General features: G+C 39.9%; 1 protein-coding gene across 1 annotated transcript in view; it reads left to right on the plus strand.

Moving 5' to 3' along the window:
- Nucleotides 1–18,949: 18,949 nt before the first annotated feature.
- The window catches only part of LOC145396960 (putative glutamate receptor), a 180,146-nt gene continuing 175,158 nt past the window's right edge, over nucleotides 18,950–23,937 (plus strand). The window contains exons 1-4 of the mRNA XM_080270193.1: nucleotides 18,950–18,954; nucleotides 19,683–19,878; nucleotides 20,723–20,868; nucleotides 21,170–21,263. Coding sequence (XP_080126319.1) covers nucleotides 18,950–18,954; nucleotides 19,683–19,878; nucleotides 20,723–20,868; nucleotides 21,170–21,263 — 441 coding nt within the window. The remainder of the gene's footprint in view (nucleotides 18,955–19,682; nucleotides 19,879–20,722; nucleotides 20,869–21,169; nucleotides 21,264–23,937) is intronic.

The following is a 23,937-nucleotide window of genomic DNA, read 5'->3' on the forward strand; positions in this document are numbered from 1 at the left end:
CGGAGCATCAAACCAGGCTTTTATATATATTACTCCTATGAGTGTAACAAATTGTCTCAGCAGCAGCAGCCATTTGAAACTGAGCTCGAACCAAATACATCTTGATTCTGTAGATCATGTGGGCCATCCATCTTGCACGGTGAAGGGCACCTGGCCGGAAGAAGTTGAAAGACGCCCTTGGTGGACGCTTACCAAAGAGAATGATGACTAACTCAGGATGTTTACGGTAATCATCTCTAGGTTGAACAATTTTGAGTTCCTTAATGCAAAATGACACAACCTGTTTTTTGCAACGGCGAAACGTACTGGCCACCGCAGGATCCAGAACAACAGGCATCAATGGCTCAAAGTTCTCTTGATCAATGGTTTTCTATCTTGACTGGAAACGCTTGAATGTGGGTATATCTGCACCAGAAGATGGGCCAAAACACGTTGAGAAAACTGCTCCCGCAACCAATTGCAAGATGTGATGACGGCATACGAAATGAAACAGTGGGCATCACAGCTGTTGCTGCAGAAGAGTAGATGCACCTAATGCTGATCCAGTGTTACTTGACGTTGTATCAAAGCTCATACCGACAACCTTCTCTGATAACTCCCAGTCCTTAAGACATTACATCACAGCAGTAGCTTGTCCAGTCCTTGTAGAAATCTTCGGTACACCAAGAAGCTTTTCAGTTCCTCTTGTGTCAGTGACAGTGACAGGAACACAGCAACCTTCTCCTTACCTTCATCTGGAAGGATTTTCCCATCCCATTGGACGATTAGGCTCCTGTTGCATGCAAAAGATTCCAGGATCAATCCATGATTGCCCTCTGTTGGGTTCACATAGATCTTCTGATTGACGACTAATTGATTGCCAACTCTGATCATTCATGACCCAAGGCAGAAGCTGCTATGGATAGTACGTGAACTGCCGATCGGTCACTGACTTTAGTGTGCGGTCAAGTACTGCAGTCAGCTCTGATGTAACAATGTTCCTTGTATGGCACAACCTCTTTACAGTGGCAGCAGTGCTACCACTCTCTCTATCATTGGCTTAATAACTGCAGCTGTCACTGCTGTTCGGTGAGTATGTCAACCCGACTGTCTTCTCTCTCACTGCTTGTTACTTTTTTTTTTACTGCTGCACTCTCTTTGTCATCGACTGGTTATGTTGAAGAGCCTGCTCCTCTTTTTATGCTAGGATTCTTGTCCTCGCTGACTATGGAGCCCCGATTCCTAGGCTCCCGTTGCACTCCGTGGAATTTGTTATCCTCTGGAACTTTAATCAGCTGAAAAGCCTCGACGTGGGCAGTATCAATTAAAGCGCTGAGTCTCCTAAAACTCATCTTTCTTTATCTGTGGTGTAGATCGTCAAGTTTTTCCCTTAACCCCTTAACCGCGGGGCGTCACTTTCGTGACGCTTGGGAGCAAGGGATCATACCGTGGGGCGTCGCTTTTGTGATTTTGTGTTATTTTGAATTCACCCGGGCTTCCAAGTGGGGGCTTGTATCATCTATCAGTACTGCCAATGTCCAACACTAGTCAGCACTCCTAATCTCATCTGTACTCCCATCCATTGTTGACAATTTAGCCATTTCTCCCCGTTCTTGACTCCCCTTCCTACCCCCCCTCCATTACCCTATCTTCTCGCCTGCCCGGCCATGCTACGCTAAGTAAATCTTCCCTGGAATTTTTCACTGATTTCATCCATTGAAATAAGCCCTATGTCCTATTCTTATACCAAATAATATATACAAGAAAGAAATAAGGTAAGTGAGAGTGCCAAACACCTGGAATTGGCTAATTATCACCTGACAACACCTCACGTGCACTCGTTCGCTAATTTTCGCTGTCTTTTTCCCCTTGAAATATGCCCTATAATCGATTTTCGTAATAAATATACATGTAAGGAGGGAAGGGAGAAGCCTAAGTGATATTTACATTCACCTGGAACTACCTAATTTATAATGTATTGTCTAGATTTCCTGCCAATCATATCAGTGCTAAACAAAGATGTTTCAAGATCTAACATTGGTAGCTCTGAAAATATATCTCCTAAGTAGGCCTCTAATCTATTTTCGAAATAAATATACATGTAAGGAGGGAAGGGAGAAGCCTAAGTGATATTTACATTCACCTGGAACTACCAATTTTATAAAGTATTGTCTAGATTTCCTGCCAATCATATCAGTGCTAGACTTAGCTGTTTCAAGAAGTAATATTGATAACCCTGAATAACCCCTTAGCAGGCCTCCACGCTAGCCCTCCGTTATCAGGTTACTCTCAACTTCCGAAGTGAGAGTACGTATGTTTCTTCTTGCTGACTTCAAGGCCTTTTTTCACCCCCATGCAAATGGCCCTGTGACCTTTACCCCCTACTAAACCTCGTGTGGAAAGAGGTAAAGGGCTGACAATTGATAAAAGAGTGACTACGATCTTTCTATTGAGTAAAACAGTGCAAGTGGAATTGTAAATAATGTGTAAATAATGTGTAAACAGCAAGTGAAAGTAATGAATGTAAATATACGTGAACAATGGAAAACAGTTTTATAAGTTATTTCAAGTGACTGCACAACACAGTGTAAATAAAATAGAAATGTAATTAACGTAAATAAAATAGAGAACGTAAATAGAAATGTAAATGAGTAGTATTATACGAATACGAGTATATACCCTAGGAGTAATGAAAGTGAAAGTTTCACTCTAGCATGTCTGAATGCTATGAATTATGAGAGTGAAGATGAAAGTGACATTCACTCTCAATGCCAGTATACAGGACGAGAAAGTGAATGCTACGTATTTTACTGAAAGAAATTGAATCCCTACAGTGACAATAAACTAATACTACTGAAGGAAACTTATTAATAAAGACTGTAGATATATATAAGTGTTATATAGTAATAGAAATATAAAGTGTGAGGGGTTTTATGAATAATAAATGACAGACTACTAAGAGCAAACTAGTGCCAGTGCGACGATCAGATGCGCTCGTAATTTCCATTGCTTTCACAGTGTTTTTTTTTTTTTTAGTATGGATCCCAAACTACTTGAAAATTGTAGAATAGTGTTTATAGTGTTTGTATCTGGCTGTGGTAATCATATTACGGGTTGTCGGGAAGTGTAAAGTGGAGACTTCGTTACCCTACTTCAGAGGTCTCCACAAGTCCTACGGTAACTGACGAAGGCTCAACAATCATTCCAGGAGAAAGCTGAAGGTATGTGCCATAAGCATATGTAATTTTATTATTCTAGGACTAATAACTGATTTTTGGCAAATATTTTTTGAGAGTCTGTCGGAGCCCAAATAACCCCGCGGCACACGCAAGTCATTGGTAAACAAGCCCGCGGTGTAGGGGTTAAGGATAGACCAGTACTGCTTCACCCTCTTTTCCAACTTAGAAATGCCATTCTGCTCTTCTGTAGTTGGGATTCGCTTCATCTCCAAGATGCACACTGATTCGTCAACAACTTAGATGTTGCACTTTTTACTTTCATCTTGGTATATCTTGAAATACCACCCCAGGACTACTACCCAAGATGGGAGACGACTTTAGGGTATCACGTCAGCTGGAAAGCCAATCAGCCAAGCATGATCCTGTTTTGGGGTCGAACATGCCATGAGAGAACTAGAGATGTCCAAAACCGAAAGCCCTACCTGACGTAACACTACTCACCATTTCAACATAACAACTGCTTTACAATCTAAGAGTCTAACCTTGTTTAGCTGACGTTCGTTGATGACGGTGTTTTGATATACTCAACTTGAAATGATGTAATCAACAGTGAGAATATCAAATTACTGATGAACGGTTTGTGGCTGGTCATTTATATACATTGCGGGTGTGGCTGTCTAGGCCAAGCCATGATAGAATGTTCTAAGACATTGTCCATAGGCTGGCTGTTGTGACTCATTAAATATATAAAATCTAACTAATTTAACATTGTATATCTAATTTAAACTAAAAGTTGTTAAATCTAAGATTCTGTAAATTTTTATGAATACTGTGATAAAATGAAAAAAAGACATGACGTAACACTACTCTGCTACGTCTCACGCGGCTGATACGGGGTAATGCAGGATCATGTGACACTGGTAAAAGTTAAAGAAAATGAAATTTTGCAGAAGTCAGTAGTTCCGTGGGTGCAACCAAAATAATGCAAAGCATTTTCAAAATTTTTGTAATGAATATTGGGGACAACCTAATATCTATCTATCTATCTATATACCTAGGCTACTTCCCCCAAGGAAAGGGAGGTAGCCGAGACAGGATGACACACTCCCCATTTACTCATCCATTCAAACAGTCATTCGCATCTTAGCCCCAAAGGGGAGAAGAGACAGATCCTCACTGCACCACACCAAACATGGGTCAACTGCGCAGTGCAATCAGTGACATCCGCAGCAGGGCCCGACAGTAGAGCTGGTTTAACCCTGCCACATCATAATAGGCCCATCCCCTTACTCGTACCTGACCTGACTAGCTGATCAGACCAAATGCGGGAGAATATCCCCTCAGGGCTGCGTCATCATTTATTCATTCACAATTTCTCTCCATTTATTTCTGTCATGCACAGCCACTCTTCCTTGCTCAACAGACATCCCTCTCGCATCCAGCGCTCTCTTCACACTGTCCATCCATCCTATTCGTGGTCTCTCTCTCAGCTTTACACCTCTCACATCAGATCTAATTATCTTTTTCACCAATTGCTCATAATCCATTCTCTCCATATGCCCAAACCATCGCAACACCCTCTCCTCAACTCTACCAGCCATCTCCTGAACGACTCCAGTTCTCCTTCGCACTTCATCATTTCGCACTCGATCCATACGTGTCACTCCACACATACTCCTCAGACACCTCATCTCCATTACATTCAAACATTTCCTCTCTGCTACACCCATATTCCATGTTTCATCCCCATATAACGCAGTCGCTACCACAACATCCTCATACAGCCTTTTCTTTACATCCATTCTAAGTGAACGACATCTAAACACTCTTTTCATTCCTCCCAGCACCTTTCCTACTTCATTTATTCTAAACTTCACTTCTGCATCTATTCTTCCATCCATAGCAACATGCGACCCTAAATATTTAAAACACTCCACCTCCTCAAGCAACTCACCATTCAAAACTATATTCATCGCCCTACCATCTACCAACGTCGTACACTTCATCACTTTACTCATATTCTCATTTACTTTCAGTTTCCTCCTTTCACACACCCTTCCAAACTCCTCTACCAACTGTCTCAATCTCTCCTCTGAATCAGCCACCACTGCAGTATCATGTGCAAACAGCAGCTTCTTAAGATTCCACTCTCCACCATCGACATTCACCAGACTTAGACCTCTACCTAAAACACTTGCATTCACCTCTCTTACAACACCATCCATATAAATATTAAACAACCAAAGCGACATCACACATCCCTGTCGCAGCCCCACTCTCACGAGAAACCAATCACTCACAGCATTGCCCACTCTTACACACGCTATACTATTAGCATAAAAACTTTTCACCCCTTTTAGTAACCTACCATCAAGTCCATACAATCTTAAAACAGTCCACAAAGCCTCCCTATCAATTCTGTCATACGCTTTCTCTAAATCCATGAATGCCCAAAACACATCCTTGCCTTTCGCTAAATACTTTTCACACACTTGTCTCACAGCAAACACCTGACCCACGCATCCCCTCCCTCTCCTAAAGCCACACTGCTTATCACCAATTACTCCCTCTGTAATGCTGATTTTATGTGTATGGCGTGTCAAGGTAAGCAGGTGGAGATTGTCAGACATGAAAGGACTGAACTTGCTGGTGAATCTCTTGAGTGTGTGGAAGAATTTTGTTATTTGGGAGACATGTTGTGTGCTGGAGGTGGGGCTGGAGCTAGCTCTGTGGCTAGGGTGAGAAGTGGTTGGAAGAAGTTCAGGGAGCTCTTGCCTCTCCTGACATTGAGAGGACTCTCCCTACGTGCTAAGGGGTCTTTGTATGCAGCATGTGTTAGGAGTGTAATGCTGTATGGTAGCGAGACCTGGGCAGTGAAGGAGGAAGATATTCGCTGGCTCATACGTACAGAAATGACAATGATTAGGTGGATGTGCAGTGCATCCCTGCGTCCAAGGCCTGGAGGGGCTGGGTTTACGATGGAAGAGTTGAGAGGTAGGATGGGACTGGAGTGTATTGGTGTTGTGATGAGGAGGGGTAGATTGAGATGGTTTGGACATGTGGAGAGGATGGGGGATGATAATTGGGTGAGGAAGGTGAGAACTGTCAATATTGGGGGTGGAGTTATGAGGGGTAGACCGAGAAAGACATGGCACGAGGTCATTAAGCGTGACCTCAGGGTTAAGGGACTGAACAGGGAGGCTTCAATGGATCGTGCAGCATGGAGAGCCGCCATTAGGTGACCAAGGCCGACACATGCAAGCATGTTGGAGCCTTTAAAAACGAAAACGAAAACGAAACGAAAACGAAAATGTACTCTCTCTAACTCTCATAATTAACACTCTATCATAAACCTTACCTACAACACTCAACAGACTTATACCCCTAAAGCTAGTACATTCATACTTATCACCCTTGCCTTTATACAACGGGACCACACAAGCACTTGCCCAGTCAATTGGCACCATACCTTTCACAAAGCACACATTCAACAATCTTACTAACCAGTCAACAATAGTCACTGCACCACCCTTCAGGCATTCCACAGCACACCCATCCATACCTGCAGCTTTCCCTGTTTTCATCTCCTTTACTGCCTTCTCCACTTCCTCCTTCGTGATCAAAGAATCATTCAACTCTCCCAACACATTTATTCCTTGCACCCTTCCATCCGCCACAATCTCAGCCACCCTAATATACTGTGTATATATATTACTCCACTTTCTCCACATGGCACCGAATAATAACTTAAATAACATCTTAACCACCTCAGTGTGAAGGAGATAAAAGCATTTTTTTTTTTTTTGTTCGAGAAATGCCAAACGATTTATTTAGCCAGTTTGGGACGTCTCGTGCTCACATGTTAAGAGGAACAGGCAATACATCACTTCAGTTGTTCTACTTTTTCCCCTCAGCAATTAATAGTTTGTGTTTGGCTTTTAAACAGAAGCATCTATGATGGAAGAGCTGCACAGTTATAGACCCACAACGTTGTCAGAAAGGAAGAGGTTTGTGTGGATGTGGCGCAGTGGACTGTCAGCCCGCGTTATTGCTCAAGACTGTGGTACGAGCGTCACCACAGTGTGCAGGTGGATCAGGCGATGGAAGCGGGAAGGAAATGTTAACACGAAATCTAGAAGTGGAAGACCACGGAAGAAAGGAAGTGACCCTTCAAGTAACTCGAAGAACAAACTTTATTACAATCCCTATCCACTTCCGGACAGTAATAGTTTTATTCATTCGGATGGAGAGTTAACTTACCAAGACCTAGAGAGACATTACTGGGACGACATTTACAGTACGCAGATGATATGTTTGTAGGCCACAGTCCGACGTGCTCTTCCTCATACCCTTACTGCTTAGATAATTCGGTATTTATGAAGAGTGATGGATATCTCAGGGATGGAGGGACAATACTTAGGGCACCGTGGAACACAAATTAGGGATGCGTGAAAGTACCAAGGGAAAAATGTCAATGTTTCTGAAGTTCTATAAGTCGTGAGTTGTTCAAATGCAAACACTGTACCCACACTGGTTGTTTAAATTATAAAGAACATGGAAGCACAACAACAAATGTCATTGCTGCCGCACAACAAGTGTACCCTGATGTTGAACCTAAATTCATTGCGTAGAGACAGTCATTCACGTTGTTAACCCCTTGAAATGGATGATGTTCTTTTTGTTTTATTTTTAATCCCACCAGGAGATGGTATTCAGCTATGGACGGCCCTCTCATACTGCAGGATTTACTGAAGCGTATTTTCTAATCCCTCCAATTCCAAGTCTCTCCCAAGCTAAGTCAGATCGTCCGGAGGTACCCGGGCAGATGTTGCTTTCTGTCTGTCTTCCATGGTCGGTTTCCTTTTTTTATTTTCTGAAGGAAGCACACCTCCTCAACTTTTTTCAATTAATTGATATGTATATTCAGTAGGAAAAATCATTTTGTAATTTAATCATGGAAGAAGTTATTTATTTTGTTCTGTTATGAAGGTTTCTATATGTTTTTCCGGCGCCTTATGACCGAGTTGTTGCTCCGTCAAGTTAATATTTAATAATTCTATTCGATTCCGAAGGTACCATGAATAAAATGACAAACACGTCATAGGACTGAGGGAGTTAAACCTGACCTATACAAGACATTAGCTTCGCCATTTTTTTTTTTTTTACTCTCTCGATACTTCTTTATTCAACTGAGGAAGGTCTTTCGACGTGAAGGAAGTAAATATCTATCCATTTCATTAACCCTTTCAGTTAGAGGTCTTTTTCAGCTTGAATAATATCGTCTGAAAGTAGCAAGAATAGAAAAAAATGCGCCATAGTACTCGGCAACTTTTCAGTGAAAGACTGAGCCATTTTGAAATACTAGGGTGGGATTTTCAAACATACTTACGATCGCTTCCTTGTCGTAACTTAGACTTGTTTTTTGCTGGAAGAACTAAACACATACAGGAAGATTTTGCACTTCCCTTCCCTCGCTGCCCTTAAAACAACCGACGACAATTTTCCTCTACTAAGATATTTGTAGGAGGAGCAGAGTATATAGGAAAACAGTGCTGTCAATTGCCCTTGTTTTTAATGAAAAAAAAAAAAAATCATCAAGGAATTGATCTTAATTATACTTCAGAGTCCCACCTTTATATCATTAGTTACACCGTAACGAACATTCGACTTAATGACTTTTTGAACATTAAAGTTAAGTTATTCACAGTGTTGCTGATAATTTGCAATGTTTGATTCTACTTAGTGCCGACATATTGTCAATAATATACACATCCTGAAGCTTGTCATTTCAGTACCCTGTTATAAGTATAAATGTGTTAATAAAGCTTATATCTTATAGTAATAGGTGGAAGGGGGAGACGGTAGAAAATAGATAATCACTTTTTTTTTATATAGATAACAGAACAGAGTAAGGAAAAACTAATGAATAAAAAAATAATCCATACACCAGATTAATGGTGTCCTCCATTCATAAAAAGTCTGTAACAGTTGTGCTTGAACAGATGTAGGTTGAAGTTCTGGGGAAACAGCTCTGGGATAGCGAGTTCGAAAGAGATGCAGTTCGGGGAATAAAAGATTTCTGATAAGCAGAAGTTCTGCAATATGACATGTGACATTCCAGTCATGAGCGCTACCAGATTCCCGTGTAGCACAAGGGAAGGAATGGAGAGGTGGCACAATGGATGCAACTTTGTCTGAGCATTTGCCATAAAAACATCTGTAAAACAATGCAAGGTAAGCAACATTCCTTCTTACCTGTGGAGGAGGTAGTTCATTTATAACAGAAGAGTTATTAACAATTCTAACAACTTTGTTCTGAAATTTGTTTATTTGCTTTAGTGCAACCTCTCCACATCCATTCCACAAGGGTGAGCAATATTCCAGCTGAGAGTGAACATGACTCTTATAAACTATAGCCAACTACTCATCAGTGAAGAAGCTACGAACTCTGGCCAATAATTCAAGTTTCTTTGAGGTAGTTTTAGCAAGTGATCTGACATGAGACGTCCAGCTGAGGGCACTGTTAAGTGAAACCGAGAATACAATACTTTGTGAGACTGGAATATTAGTAGCACTGAAGGTATTATAGAAATTCGGCAATATTTATCTGTTAGTAAAGTGTGTATGTTTGGTTTTACTAGCATTAAATGAGACAAGGCTATTTTGTCCACATTCACTGATCCTTGATGGATCTTGATTTATAAATATTGCTACACCGAGTTGTGAGTTAGAGATAATAAAGTTTGTGAATGGATGTTTAAGTATGAATGAACTGTGAAGTGTTGAGTCATCTGCATATGAATGGATGTGATTATGGGTAACATATATGAGATATGAGATCATTAATATGAATTAGGAATAGGGTTGGAGCCAGAACTGATCCTTGCGGCATTCCGGCGTTAATTGAGTGGAAAATGGACAACCTACCAGAAAAACAACAAGTTTGACACTAGCACACAGCCAGCCTTGTACATCACCTCAAGACATCTCAAAAGTTGTCCTGTCTTTCGATACACCCTCCCACCACTCAGATACTCCACAGACACATCACTAATGTACATTGCATGCACCTCTGACACATCTCAAACATGCTCCACTTACACAGCAAACATACTACCAGTATCCCTCATCCTCAACACACCACATAAAAAAAAAACAAGTCCAGTGATCCAGTGATTTGGTGGCACAGTTTGGAACACACTTGATTTTGCCACAATATGGGTGCAACAAAATTTTATGGATGATTAGATATTTGGGAGGCCTTTTATGTCAACATTTTCTAACCAGTTATGTTTTGTATTTCACTAGCTTTGCCAACAGGATGACTCAGCAAGTTTACACACACACACACACACACACACACACACACACACACACACACACACACAGTAGCTTTAATAATTCATATTATCTCTAGAATATTATGTTAAGCTTGGGAGAAAGATTTTGGATTGGATAGAGTTGATGCATCCTTCATTTGTCCTTTCACAAGAGGAGCACCCTGTTATTGGAAGATATTAGGAGTAGTAGAAGTAACTAATAAGACCTCACTCTATCGAAGAATATCAGTCTTATTAGAGTACTGGGTACAGGTAGGCTGAACTGCACAATGAAGTGGCACTGCTACTTCTGGTCGAGTATGTTGCTGCTGCTGTGTGCTGGAATGACATATCACGCCCATGCATCACCCGAATCAGCCTCGAAGGGAAGGACACTCTCCCATTCTCAACAACCACTGCTTGTCCACAACACTTCACATCCAGGAATTATCCAAACCCATAATAACATCTCGGATAAATTAGTACCCACAACAGCTGTAATAACTGGTTTGGGGCTTCTAGACTCTCCTTTACGAAGGTAAGTGGTAAAATTAAACGGTCATGAAATGATTTTTGTACTAGCCAATAACAAATATGGATATTTAAAAAATAAAATAATAATGCTGATGTGTATCTTTTATTAGGTCTGTCAGTCATCAAATCTCTTCATTTATAACCGAAGTAATTTCCGTACGGCTCACTCTGAGTTTAGGACAACCACAAGACATCATAGCTTACAGTACTGTACGTGCACAGGCACTCACAACAGCATAAGTAAAGGGCGTGACAAACTTATAGGAATTGCAAATACAAGGATATGGATGCAATAGTAAACAAAAGTAACTGGAACTTTTGCACTTGGGTTAATACAATGAGAAGTAGAAAAAATGTTGCTTTGATGGATTTTGCAGGATAAGTTTTGAGAATATGCAGTGAGAAAGAGGAAGACTGGATTCGCTGGACAACTACAAGGACAGTGGGAGAGCGATATTTAAAGCGAGAATGGAAAGAAATATCATCTGGGAGGGGAGGGAAAGCACTAAAATTAAAAGCAAGGGTTAAACTGGCGATTAGAGAAATGTATGTTGTTTTTTTGGGGGGTGTAATAATAGGAAGGAAAAATAGGCTAATATGTCGTGGAGATGGAGAAAATGATGGAAGGTAGGGGAGATGGGAAAGACAGCCGAAAATCGAGGAAAGGAGTGGATCCTCTTATGGACAGAAGTCTGACAATTAAAAAATTATGCAACTTAATAAACGTAACCATTAAAGTGCGCTTTGTGAGCGCGTGACGAGAGAGCAAGCGTTATATTATCACAATTTCCCTCTTATATAAAATTATAGGCGGAATCTCTGATATTTAATTGCTTAAATTGATGCCAAAAAATGCAGTGTTACACCGTAAAATCATTTTACCTTCCACCTCACAAAGTTAGAGGAGGGTATTGTTATCGCTGGTGTCTGTCTGTAGAATTGGGTGGCTGGGTGTCGAGATTTCATTTCTGGATGAAATCTCAGCAAGTATTAACTATAGTCATGAAACTTCAGTTATGTGTCTCACAGTGACCTGATGCCTTTTGATAGGTAGAATGTTGTGTCAATCATTAAAAAAAAAAAAAAAAAAAAGTTTTTCTAAGAGATTTCAGTGCAATCTGTATAGGGTATCTGAAGCCAGAACCAGAACGTATTCACATTAGAGCCATGAAATTTCAAATAGTTATGCGTCTTATAGTGAACTGGTGCCTTTTGATAGATAGAATGCAATGCCTTAAGTAGTTTTTTTTTTTTTTTTTTAATAATGAAAAATAAAAATACAGTAATTCTTCTGAGATAACTGTTGACTCTGTGTTATACAAGGGGTGGCGAGGTGAGGGTCGTTATACGATTAGTTACGTGTGCAGCGAGGTTGAGGGTATGTGCTTAGTCAAATGGAGAGTTGTAACAGCGTAGTGTTATCTATGTTTAATTTTGATTTCATAATAGGGGTATTCACCAATTAAACCCGAACACCCACTTCAAAATCTCAAGATTCCAAGGGGTTCTTACACCTTTATGGGTGAGTTTATAGACTTTTGTATAACAAAATTTGCTGAATGAGTGTATCACATGCTGAAAGAATTTCAACTCTATTTCACATAGGAGTAAAGATATTAGCTTCTGCCTAGTGTGACGGTTGGTTCGGGTCGGGCCACTCACTTCCATACATAGCTGAAAGTAAACGTCGCTGACCCGCTTCGCTCGCTTGCTCCTAATAATTGGACCGAAGAATGCCTCACTACCTGTGCCAGGCATAACATAAGGAAAGCAGAATGAATGGATGATTAATTTTAAGAAACACACACACACACACACACACACACACACACACACACACACACACACACACACACACAAACACATCAGAGAGAATATGAAACACGATTATATACCTGAGACACTGAAGTGCATAATGCCTCTTGACAGGCAAGAACAAAGTGAGTAATGAGGGGCTCTTCTCGACTGCATTCAGGACTCCCTCCACACTATGTGCTGCACAATTTCTTAAGATAATTAACCTTACAGCAAGGGACTAACTAATACAAATGACAGGAAATGTATAGGAAGGAGGGGGATCACACACACACACACACACACACACACACACACACACACACACACACACACACACACACACACACACATAAAAATTCTGTGAATTTTATGAAACAGGAGTCCAGAAGTACATCCCACAGCACAAAGAAGCAGATAAGAAAATACAGAAATGGTTCAATACAGAATGTAAAAAATCAAAAGAAAGAAAAGATTTGTTGTGGAATAGATACAGAAGACATAATGGTGAAAGGGCGTATAATAATTACAAACAGGCAAGAAACAATTATACAAGAATAAGGAGGGAAGCCCAAAAACAGTTTGAGGAGGATATAATAAATAAAAGTAGTAATCAACCAAAGCTGTTTTACAGCTATATCAGAAGCAAAACCAAAGTAAAAGATATAATACAATCAATTACGGACGAGGGAATCACTTATACACAAGAGAAAGATATTTGTGAAGCACTAAATAAGAATTTCCAATTAGTTTTTACAGAAGAAAAAAATTTTGAGAGGGACTATGTGGAGCATGCATGTCCACACATACTACCAGATATACAAATAGCAGAAAAAGTAATACAGGAGGAGTTAAGTAGATTAGACGGAGAAAAAGCAAGTGGTCGTGATGAAATTTCATGTTGGGTACTACGAGAATGTGCAAAGGAGTTAAGTAAACCATTATTTTTAATTTTCAAGAAATCCTTGAGTCAAGGTAAACTACCTGATATTTGGAAAAAAGCAAATATTGTCCCCTTATTCAAGAAAGGAAATAGACAAAATCCACTCAACTACCGACCAGTATCACTGACCAGTGTTGTAAGCAAGGTATTAGAAAAGCTTATAAGAAAAGATTGGGTAAATCATCTAGAAGAACACAGTATGATAACAGAAAGACAGTTTGGTTTCAGAAAAGGAAAATCATGTGTTACTAATCTGTTGAGCTGCTATGACAGAGTAACAAACACAATACAGGAAAGGGAAGGATGGGTGGACAGTATCTATTTAGATTTCAAGAAAGCTTTTGACACAGTACAACACCAAAGACTTCTATGGAAACTGTACCATCAAGGAGGAACTCGAGGCAAACTGTTTTGTTGGATGCAAGACTTTCTCATAAAAAGAGAAATGAGAACAGTACTATGAGGAAACTACTCATCATGGAAAGAAGTGACTAGTGGAGTACCACAGGGTTCAGTGCTGGCACCAATCATGTTTTTAGTGTATATAAATGATATAAACAGTAACACTGGAAATGAGAGCTATCTGAATATGTTTGCAGATGATGCAAAAATACAAAGGAGAATTATTAACACAGACTCTTGTAAAGAGCTACAAGAAGAATTAAATAAATTTCATGAATGGAGTAGTACATGGCAAATGGAATTCAATATGGACTCGTGTCATGTAATCAAGTTTGGTAAAAGTGGAAAAAGACCTGATTGGGAATATATGTTAGGAAATAAAACCCTATACACATCAGAAAGAGAGAAAGACCTAGGTGTGATTATCAATAACAGACTATCTCCGGCTGACCACATCAGCGAGAAGGTGAGGAACATGTATACACTGCTTGCAAATATGAGAATAGCATTCACATACATAAATGAAGACATGCTAAGAAGGATAATAACATCATTCATTAGACCAACCCTGGAATATGCATCAGTAGTCTGGAGTCCTCATCTCAAAAAGCACATAGACAAGATTGAAAAAGTTCAAAGGGCCGCCACAAGATGGATACCAAGCTTAAGGGACCTAAGCTACGAAGAAAGACTAAATAAACTGAATCTACCAACACTACAGGAGAGAAGGAAAAGAGGTGACATGATAATGCTATATAAGAGCATATCAGGGAAGGAGAAAATAGACATAAATGATTACTTAACATATGGAGAAGCATCAGCAAGAGGACGCTTAAAAAAACTGCATAAGAAGAGAGGTGATAAAGACGTAAGGAAATTCAGTTTCCCAAACAGAGCAATTGATCAATGGAATGCACTACCGAATGAAACAGTGTGTGCCAAAACAATTCACAAATTTAAGGATATGTACGATAAATATGGTTTAAGACACGGGACAATACGAGCTTGACTCATTCCTGTAAAGATACAATTAGGTAAGAACACACACACACACACACACACACACACACACACACACACACACACACACACACACACACACACACACACACGCTCATATCTACTTACAGATAAATAGATAGATAGATAGGTAGGTAGATAACATTAGTCTCAGTAACTCCTAAAACAATAAGGAAAACAGTTTGGCAATCTCTTGAAATAGTTATGAATTGAAGATTGCGAATAATAATCACCCTTGACGACACCATTATAATGAATTTGATCACAGAAGAGAGGATTATTCTTTGCTTTAACAGAAAATCAAATTAAGTACAACCTTCAGGTTACTCTGAACGATTAGAATTGAGATCCACGCTGACGCAGCCAGTATTCCTTCGGGGCTGGTCCCTCGAATTAGCGGCTAGTATAATGCAGTAGCACATATATTTTAAAACGAATTTTCCTCCACTGAGAAGGGGAAGAACAAGTCCTTGTTTATCCTTATCATTGGCATGAAGGATCTGCTGCTGTTGCTGGCGTGCTCAGCGTGGTACGTAGATACTGTATTCTTCTTTGGACGTGGGTGTTAATATTTGACTTCTAGAACGTTTGCCCTCCATTTTAATCACTGTTTGACAACTTGGATGATCCATATTGTGGAATGGGAGTCGTCTTGTGAGAGCTTGGATTCTACTTAAATGATGTTTACAGCTTTCCATCTTCTTTGGCATAGTCCTCTGTGGCATCTTCTTTTGGGTTAAGTCTTTGTTTTGGTCTTCTCTGATGTCTTAGGTAATTTCTGATGCATATTCTGTTTCCCGTCTGGAGCCTATTGAACTGAGGGTCGTTTTCGGCCTTCTTAGGATGATGTTGATGGACTCTGGGATCTCGTCCCAGTGATAGGTCGTTTGTTGGAATCTTCTCACATGGGGTTTCCGAGAGTCTGGTCTCGCTGATGGATTGCTTGATGACGAGTTTCTTGTATATGGGGCTGACATTACCGTGATGGTCTTCGGAATAGTGAGATCTGGATTTTGATGGTTAACAGACCGCTTTCTTGGAAAAGATGATCGATGTATCACGCCATCAGCTCCCTGTCTCTTCTCCAGAATGTTTCGGCAACTGGTATATGCAGTCGCATCTTTATGTATCTGTTTCAGTCAAATCAATGTTTCTTGTTGGTTTTGAGTCGCTCCTAACTCAGCTGACGTAAATTTAGCAGCGGCTTCGGGGTAGATTGTGTAGTATCTGGGTTGAGTCTTGCTGGTAGCAATTCGCGGGAGTGCAGTGGGTGGATGTTGGGCAGCGGGTGTTTCCTGGCGGGATCTTGTTACTTGGATAAGAGAGTTTCATATTTTGCACTCCCTACTGACGACTGTCTTGCCTTGAGGCACATTGTACAGGGCTAGGAGGAGGCGGTACAGCTGATGTAGAAGTTCCCTGCTTTAGCACAGTTAGAACAGACTTGGTTAGTGGAAATGCAGCCATGGTTGTTTGGTCTTACTCTTATCACCTCAGGCATTGCTCCAGGTGGATCCACTTCCTCTCTGGTGTGATCCACTCTCGTCATAACTGTCGTGCCTTATTCTGGTAGATACATAAAATCTTCCTTTGGCGATCTTTGAAGTCTGGAAATCTTGATTTTCGCGTTCTTTGAAGTCTGGGGACATACGCTATACCAGTTTGTTCAAGCAAATCATACAGCTTGTTGTAATTTTCCTCCTTTGTCAGGTAATGGTGAAAATCAGGATCTCTCTCATCTCTTCCGAGCAGAATGAGTCGTGTTCGGGAACTAGGTCCAGCCAAATTCCAGTTGTAACGAGTGACTTTAAAACTTCTTGGGTAAATGAATCATAATTCTGTGGTCCTCCTAGGAATAAATTTGTTCATTCGTTCTCTTCACTCTAAACCTTCCTGAAATGTATCTCATCGATTTGGGAGACTGTTTGGGTAGCATCATCGTGGAGGACTTCGTCTTTCTCAGTCATGATCCTGATGAAGTGCTCTTTCTTTTATTATCGCCCTCCTTAAGCAAGGCAAAGCAATGTAGTTTTTGTCAGTGTGTGTCTGTATCTGTTGCCAAAATATTTCGAAATATTGTGGATGAATTTTCACCAAACCTTCAGAAAATAGCAACAAAGTGGATATGCAGAAACCTATTTCTTTCGGTTAGGATCTGATAAAAAAAAAAAAAAAAAAAAACGACCTAATGCCAGCTGCTATATGTTTCTTAATATGGATTGGCTTTTTGTGAAACACAGCGTCTGAATCCCGTAGGGTTTTGCGAACTGTCTTTTAATTTGGTTTGTAGGTAACTTGTACCTTAGCCAACAACGTATTTTGGCGGGCGATTAGCATTCGGCGCCCCAATGCTTTTGTTTCAAATATTCATTTTACATTCATTTACTTTATTATTGAGGGAATAATATTTAGGGCTTCTGGCTTTTTAATTCTCCTTTTTTGCCTTTAAAAAATACTGATCAATTCCTTCCCACCGTAATGGAAGGCGCAGCTTGACAGCAAGGCAATGTTGAGGTTGAGTTGTGGTAAAGTCGGTGATACGGTTGTGTTAGGGTCAGTGATAAGGATGATTTGTAGCTGGGTCGGTGATAATTTTGGTTTGAGGTAGCGTCGCTAATAAGGGTGAGTTGAGGAAGGAGCAGTTAGAATATTGGTTTTAGGCTGGAATGGCGATGAGTTGTGGTTGGATCGGTTATAAGGAAGAGTTGAAGAAAGGTTGATGATGCCGTTAAGTTTCAGTTGGGCTGGAGATAAGACTGAGGTAAAATAGGGGTCGGTGATACGTTTGCCGTGAGGTTGGAATGGAGGATTAGGTTCAGATGTATGCTTAAAAATAACGCAAAAGAGTATGTTAGAAGAGAGAAGGCATGGTTGGGAAGAGGTTTCACTAGTGGTGATGGATTTTCGGGATGAGGGAGAGACTCGTGAAAAGAGAAGGACTAAGAATACCACGTCTGTGATGGAATACCATGGGCAATGTATGTCCAGTTTGCTGAATAACCCATACATAACTGATATGGGGAAACAGATTTCTGAATTATACCCCAAAACATCACTTATTTTTTTGTTTCACAAGAAGGTCCAGGTCATGTAAGACTGATCTGTTTGGGGTAGGTTAGTGTAGTCTGTTGTTATTCATTTTGGTTTCCCGATTGAAAATAGCTTTGGTTAGGCTAGAATACTGTTAAAACAGTAAGAACAATAATCCTGGGGAAGTACAATTTAGCATGCTTTGGTAAAAAGGCTAATAGTATGGAGAAGGGGAGGGAGGTGCAATATGGAAGGAAATGTAAACTGAGGTTATAAATCGTTATAATGTCTCTTTAGCTTTCAGCAAAAAGAGATCGCTTTTTGGAATGTTCACTTTTGTTATGGATTAAACAGTTGTTCATCATTGTTGGATAATTATTCAATTTTCAAATTAATTATTTAATTAATAATTTATTTATTTAAATAATGAAAACTGAAATTTAGAAAGGTTCCTAAGGATGCTAAAGTAACGTCCAAAGGAACAAGTTTTCACTGTAGATCATGTCCGTTTTTGAAGGATACCCACTTAGGCTCAGTGGATGCCAAAGTTAAGTCCAAAAGATCCATAGGTTAGGTACAAAGGATACAATTTTCTTATTGTATCTTTTAATGAGTAAACTAATATAAAGTTTTAACAAACTGCTCTAGTTGATAATTTATCATGTGAAAAACAAAGGCGGATATTAAAAATCAATCTTCACCTACGTCATTACGGAAGTGATTGTAAAGCTGTTGCACGAGTAGCCAGCATGGAGTAAGTGGTAATTTACACGTGATGGTGTAATGGAAATGTCTTCAAGTGGTAAGTCGTGACATTCAGGTGCTAAATGACATGTGGGGAGTATGAAGAGGACCTTGGGGGCAAATGTTTTTGTTTAATCCATTGGCGCCCTGTGTCCTCTATAAAGGAAGGAACTGGGCATTTTCAAAATTTTATAAAGAAGGGGACCCTGGGGTAAGGACCTATGAGTTTCGCCACTATAAGCCGACAGGCAGAAGACAATACGCTTAGTGCTTTTCCAGCAAAATCCCTCGCACAGGAATGCTGAGCATTAATGGGTTAAGATATGGGACTGGTAGGAAGTTATAGGAAGGGGATGATGGCTTGGTGAAGAGTATATAGTATCATCTTTCTGCGTGAATGAGAAGTGATTAAACTTGAATCGAGGTGTGAACGGATAAGTTATTATTAAGTATCCATTCCATCACCATCTTCTGCAAGAAAGTATCACCCATATCGTCGACATATTTATCATTATCATTGGAATAATAAAACTATATCTTGTCTTTTGGTCTTCTTTCTGTCACTCACAAAATAGTTGGCTAGATGGGGAGGGAATTGAAGCATTTAATTATAGTCTCTTCTTTAATCCTTCTTCCCAAAGATACAGTGAACCACAACTCTAGTAACACCAACGCATGGAGATTGGAATATTTGTTTGGATGAAGATAATATAATGATTGCATTTTTCTTGACACAAGGAGCAAATTATCGGCCGTGGTGAAAATGAATGGCCTGGAGGACGTGGCGGAGAAAGAGAAGGTGTGGCTGGGTGCTTTGCTGGGGTGGGTGCTTCGCGGTGACATCGCTCAGTGCTCACTGCTGTTTGCTGTGGACTATCTGTTCCTGACGTCTTCACTCATAAAAATGCTTGATTCGTTACCTCACCCAAGACAGGTTAGGTTGAAGTTTGGCTGACATCAACACATTGTTCAACTATTTAGGGAGGGCGGGCTTCCTTTAGCTATGTTCGGCTATATTTCAGTAGTGATAGTAATTTATAATAATGCTTGCCACTCATAAAAACTCACAAGTGTAGGACTATCATTTTTTAGAACCCAATATGATGAGTATTATCGTCTCTCGTAGCCAAAAGGAAATTATTAAGAGATGAACAGTACTCTGAAGGGCAGAAAGGTTTATTTTGTCTCTGCTAACCTTTATTTAAAAAAGAGTTGTGCACATGAATCCTCCTCTATTATAAAACTGTGTGTGTGTGTGTGTGTGTGTGTGTGTGTGTGTGTGTGTGTGTGTAAAACCATCAGTTGTCTTCTCTGATTTACTGCCATCCTTATCACTAATGAGTGCCATCATAATTCATCACCAAGATGACCCTTCTTCCCTCACAAAGATGGGATGATATTTGAATGATCCAGAAACAACAGAAAACAAAGCAAGAATGAGGGATGACCATCAACAGCATGCCCAGTGAAGTAGTGAAGTCAGTCATTCACATATAAATCGCTTCCAAAATCTTCTCTATATCTCACGTGTTTTACCTACACATATTTCGTGCTTTTTTTTTTTTTTTTCATACAACTGCCAGATAGTAAATTCGCTGAGTATCTCGTTTTAATGAAGGAAACAAAACAACAAAAAAGTCTTCAAAAACCCGTGTGTGCTCCGTGCATACTGACCCAATCAACTCGATTCCCTGTTAGTTCTCCAGCCACATTAATTTCAGTATCCTGCTTTCTCATACACTCATTTAATAGTTAGTGTGTGTTACTTAATTTCCAAGTTGGTGTTGGTGAAAGAAGCAGACGACCTATTGAAAGCCCTGTGGAGTGGTGAGCTTTGTCGAGCCTATCTCTTTCTTCTCCACAACCCTCAACCTCTGCTGGCCTTCGGTGACCGCCACCTCAGAGCCTGGGACTACTATGGCAAGTGAGTGGAAAACTCACTTTACAATTTCTAATATCCAGTTTACTACTGTAATATCAAATGGTTTACTAAAAGCTACACCTTCCGTCTTCTTATATTTATTGTTTGCCAATTGACAGACAACATTACTCAGCTTGTGAAGAAAAGAGCAGACCACCCCATTATAAAAAAGTTTTTTTTTTCAAGCTTAATAATTATGTATGAAGTCAGTGAGAATAAAACTAAAAAGGCATCATTATGCTGAAGGAGTTAAAATTAGTCACCCAGTGACCCCTCTATTCATGATAATCTTGTACTCCTGCAGGTATGTCGTTGTTGGGTTCAGCCTTGAAGAATTTGATGATTTCACTCAAACGAAGAAAGGAAGGAAAACTCAGCACATTGTGGGCATTGTGCAGGTGACGTATAAGTATTCCTGAGATAAATTCAATGTAAAATATTTTTAGAACTCTCAGTACATATATATATATATATATATATATATATATATATATATATATATATATATATATATATATATATATATATATATATATATATATATATATATATATACAGGGTGTTCGGAAAGTCCTTAAGTGGTTTTAAATATTTATTTAACCAAAACCATAGCAGATAGTATGATGATTTTTTTTTTTTTTGGTCATAATGTTGAGTACACAATGGATTTTCCTATATGTGTTACAAAAGTTCATTGTGGAGTTTAGTTCACTGGAGTTCAGTGGAGTTTAGATGTGCGTTCATTGTGCAATGAGAAGTTTCCAGGCAGATGGATTGGGCGTGATGGGCCGATTTCGTGACCAACTTGGTCTTGTGATGTTACCCCCTTGGAGTTCCTCCTTTGAGACTACGTAAAAGATGAAGGCTACAAAACACCTGTTCCAAACAATGGCATCCTTCATGAGCTGATAACGAAAGCCAAACATAAGGTCACCAGTGATATGCTGGGGGTCACATATGAAACTGATCGTCAGTTGGATATGCTAAGGGCCACAAAAGGAGCCATCATTGAACTTTTCTAACATATATAAGAAAACTCTATTGTGTACTCCATACTATGGAAAATCCGCATCATTCTATCCCTAATGGTTTTGGTTAAATAAATATTAAAAACCACTCAAGGACTTTTACGAACACCATATATATATATATATATATATATATATATATATATATATATATATATATATATATATATATATATATATATATATATATATATATATATATATATATATATATATATATGAGAGAAAGAGAGAGAGAGAGAGAGTGAATACAGTTAAAATCTTGGGGGCGCAACTTTCAGGGTCATATGCCGCCGGACAACAAGGTAATGGACGCCACAAATAAAATACGCATGTTCAAAATAAGGTTAATATCCGTTAAAATATATGAAACAGGGAAAATAAGAGAATAGTTAAAAAAATACTAATTACTTACAAAAGTGGAAAGAGGCCCGCTTCCTGAAGAAAACTAAAAACATTATTAAAATCGCTAGAGGCTCCACCAAGCATCGAGAACAGACAGAAGGCACCATCTGCCCCCTTATGCCTACGGAGGAATCTCTGACGTAGGTCCCCCAGACTTGGACACTCTATCAGCAAGTGACGGGCAGTAAGGGGAACAAGGCAATCGTCACAATACGGTCAACTCTGGAACTGTCTCCTTCTGTTTGTATTTCCTGCTTCCTATGATCTCCAGTCTTTCAAACGCAGTGTGTCCAGGCATCTCGAAATGATCGGATCTTGAATTTGGCTCTCTCTTGTATTTTGTTTTTCCCTTGGAAAGTACAGTTTTGCAGGCTTGTTGCCTTTGGTTCCTTCTTCCTCACATAAAAAAACAAGTCCCATCACTCATCAAGAAAGCATGTGTAAGATGGGAGTGCCCAATGGAAAGCCTGGTAATGGCTACCTCCAGTCACTGAGGCACTGAGGGAAGAACCCTTGGCACAGCCACTCTCTGAAAAATTTCCTTTAGTTTGTTATGAGCAAAACGATCCCAGTGTCTCTGCCAACACACATGAATCACGTATCGCATGTAAGGTGTTACATCAGAAGTGGGAGGTAGTCGGTAGGTGGCCATCGAGATGAAGCAGCTTTAGCTAAAGTATCTGCCCTCTCATTGCCAACCACACCAACATGTGCGGGAATCCAACAAAAGTCCACATGATGGCCACGACGACCAAGAAGAAAAAGCGACTAAAATTAATAAAGCCAGTGGGTCGGATGCATTAAAAGACTCCAGTGCAGAGAGAGCACTATAAGAGTCACTGAAAAATCACAAAAGGATACTGGAGGAGAGTAAAAATGATTTGCAGAGCAAATATAATTGCAGTCAGTTCTGCTGTACACTCTGAAGTAACACCAGGAAGGCTACCCCTCCTACTAAAAGAAGGGAAGACAACACCAAAGCCCACTCCAGTAATAGTTTTCGAGTCATCAGTATAGACAGGGACAGAAAACTTATGAATGGAGGCATGTTCTAAAAAGTGTGAGAGACACATCTGAGAGGGAATAAGCCATTTTTTCCAACAATGGACCTACAGAATGTCACCTGAGGGAGTAGCCAGAAACTCACCCTCGGGATCCGATGTGGACAGACTGCCAGCTTTGGAACTATGAGGGCTAACATAACAGACCAGACCCTGTAACCAAAGGGCTTTGGGAAACTAGGACAGGAGGTATAAATAGGTGATCGTGAATCCTGGGAGACATTGGCACAAGAAACAGAGTCTGGAAGGCGGTGAAGACTATACCAACATCTCATCATCAATGATTGGTGATGCAAAGCCAGTGGGAGGGCATCAGCATTCACCAACAAACTCAAAATCGGGGATGACCTAAATACCCCAGCTGCCAATCGTACACCACCATGAAGCACAGAATCTAATATCCGGAGATTAGCAACTGTTGCAGAGGAGTAGACTTCACATCCATATTCAGGTCTAGAAAGGATAAGAAATCTATGCTAGAGTAGGGGGGTCTGACGATCAGCATCTCAAGTATGTCTCAAAATCCTCAGAAAATTCAAAGCCTTCATAAAAGTTGTCATCACAGAATGAATATTAGG

The sequence above is a fragment of the Coenobita brevimanus genome, chromosome 40 (genome assembly GCF_032717465.1).
Source record: "Coenobita brevimanus isolate Jiangsu-jjx chromosome 40, ASM3271746v2, whole genome shotgun sequence".
Lineage (NCBI taxonomy): Eukaryota > Metazoa > Arthropoda > Malacostraca > Decapoda > Coenobitidae > Coenobita > Coenobita brevimanus.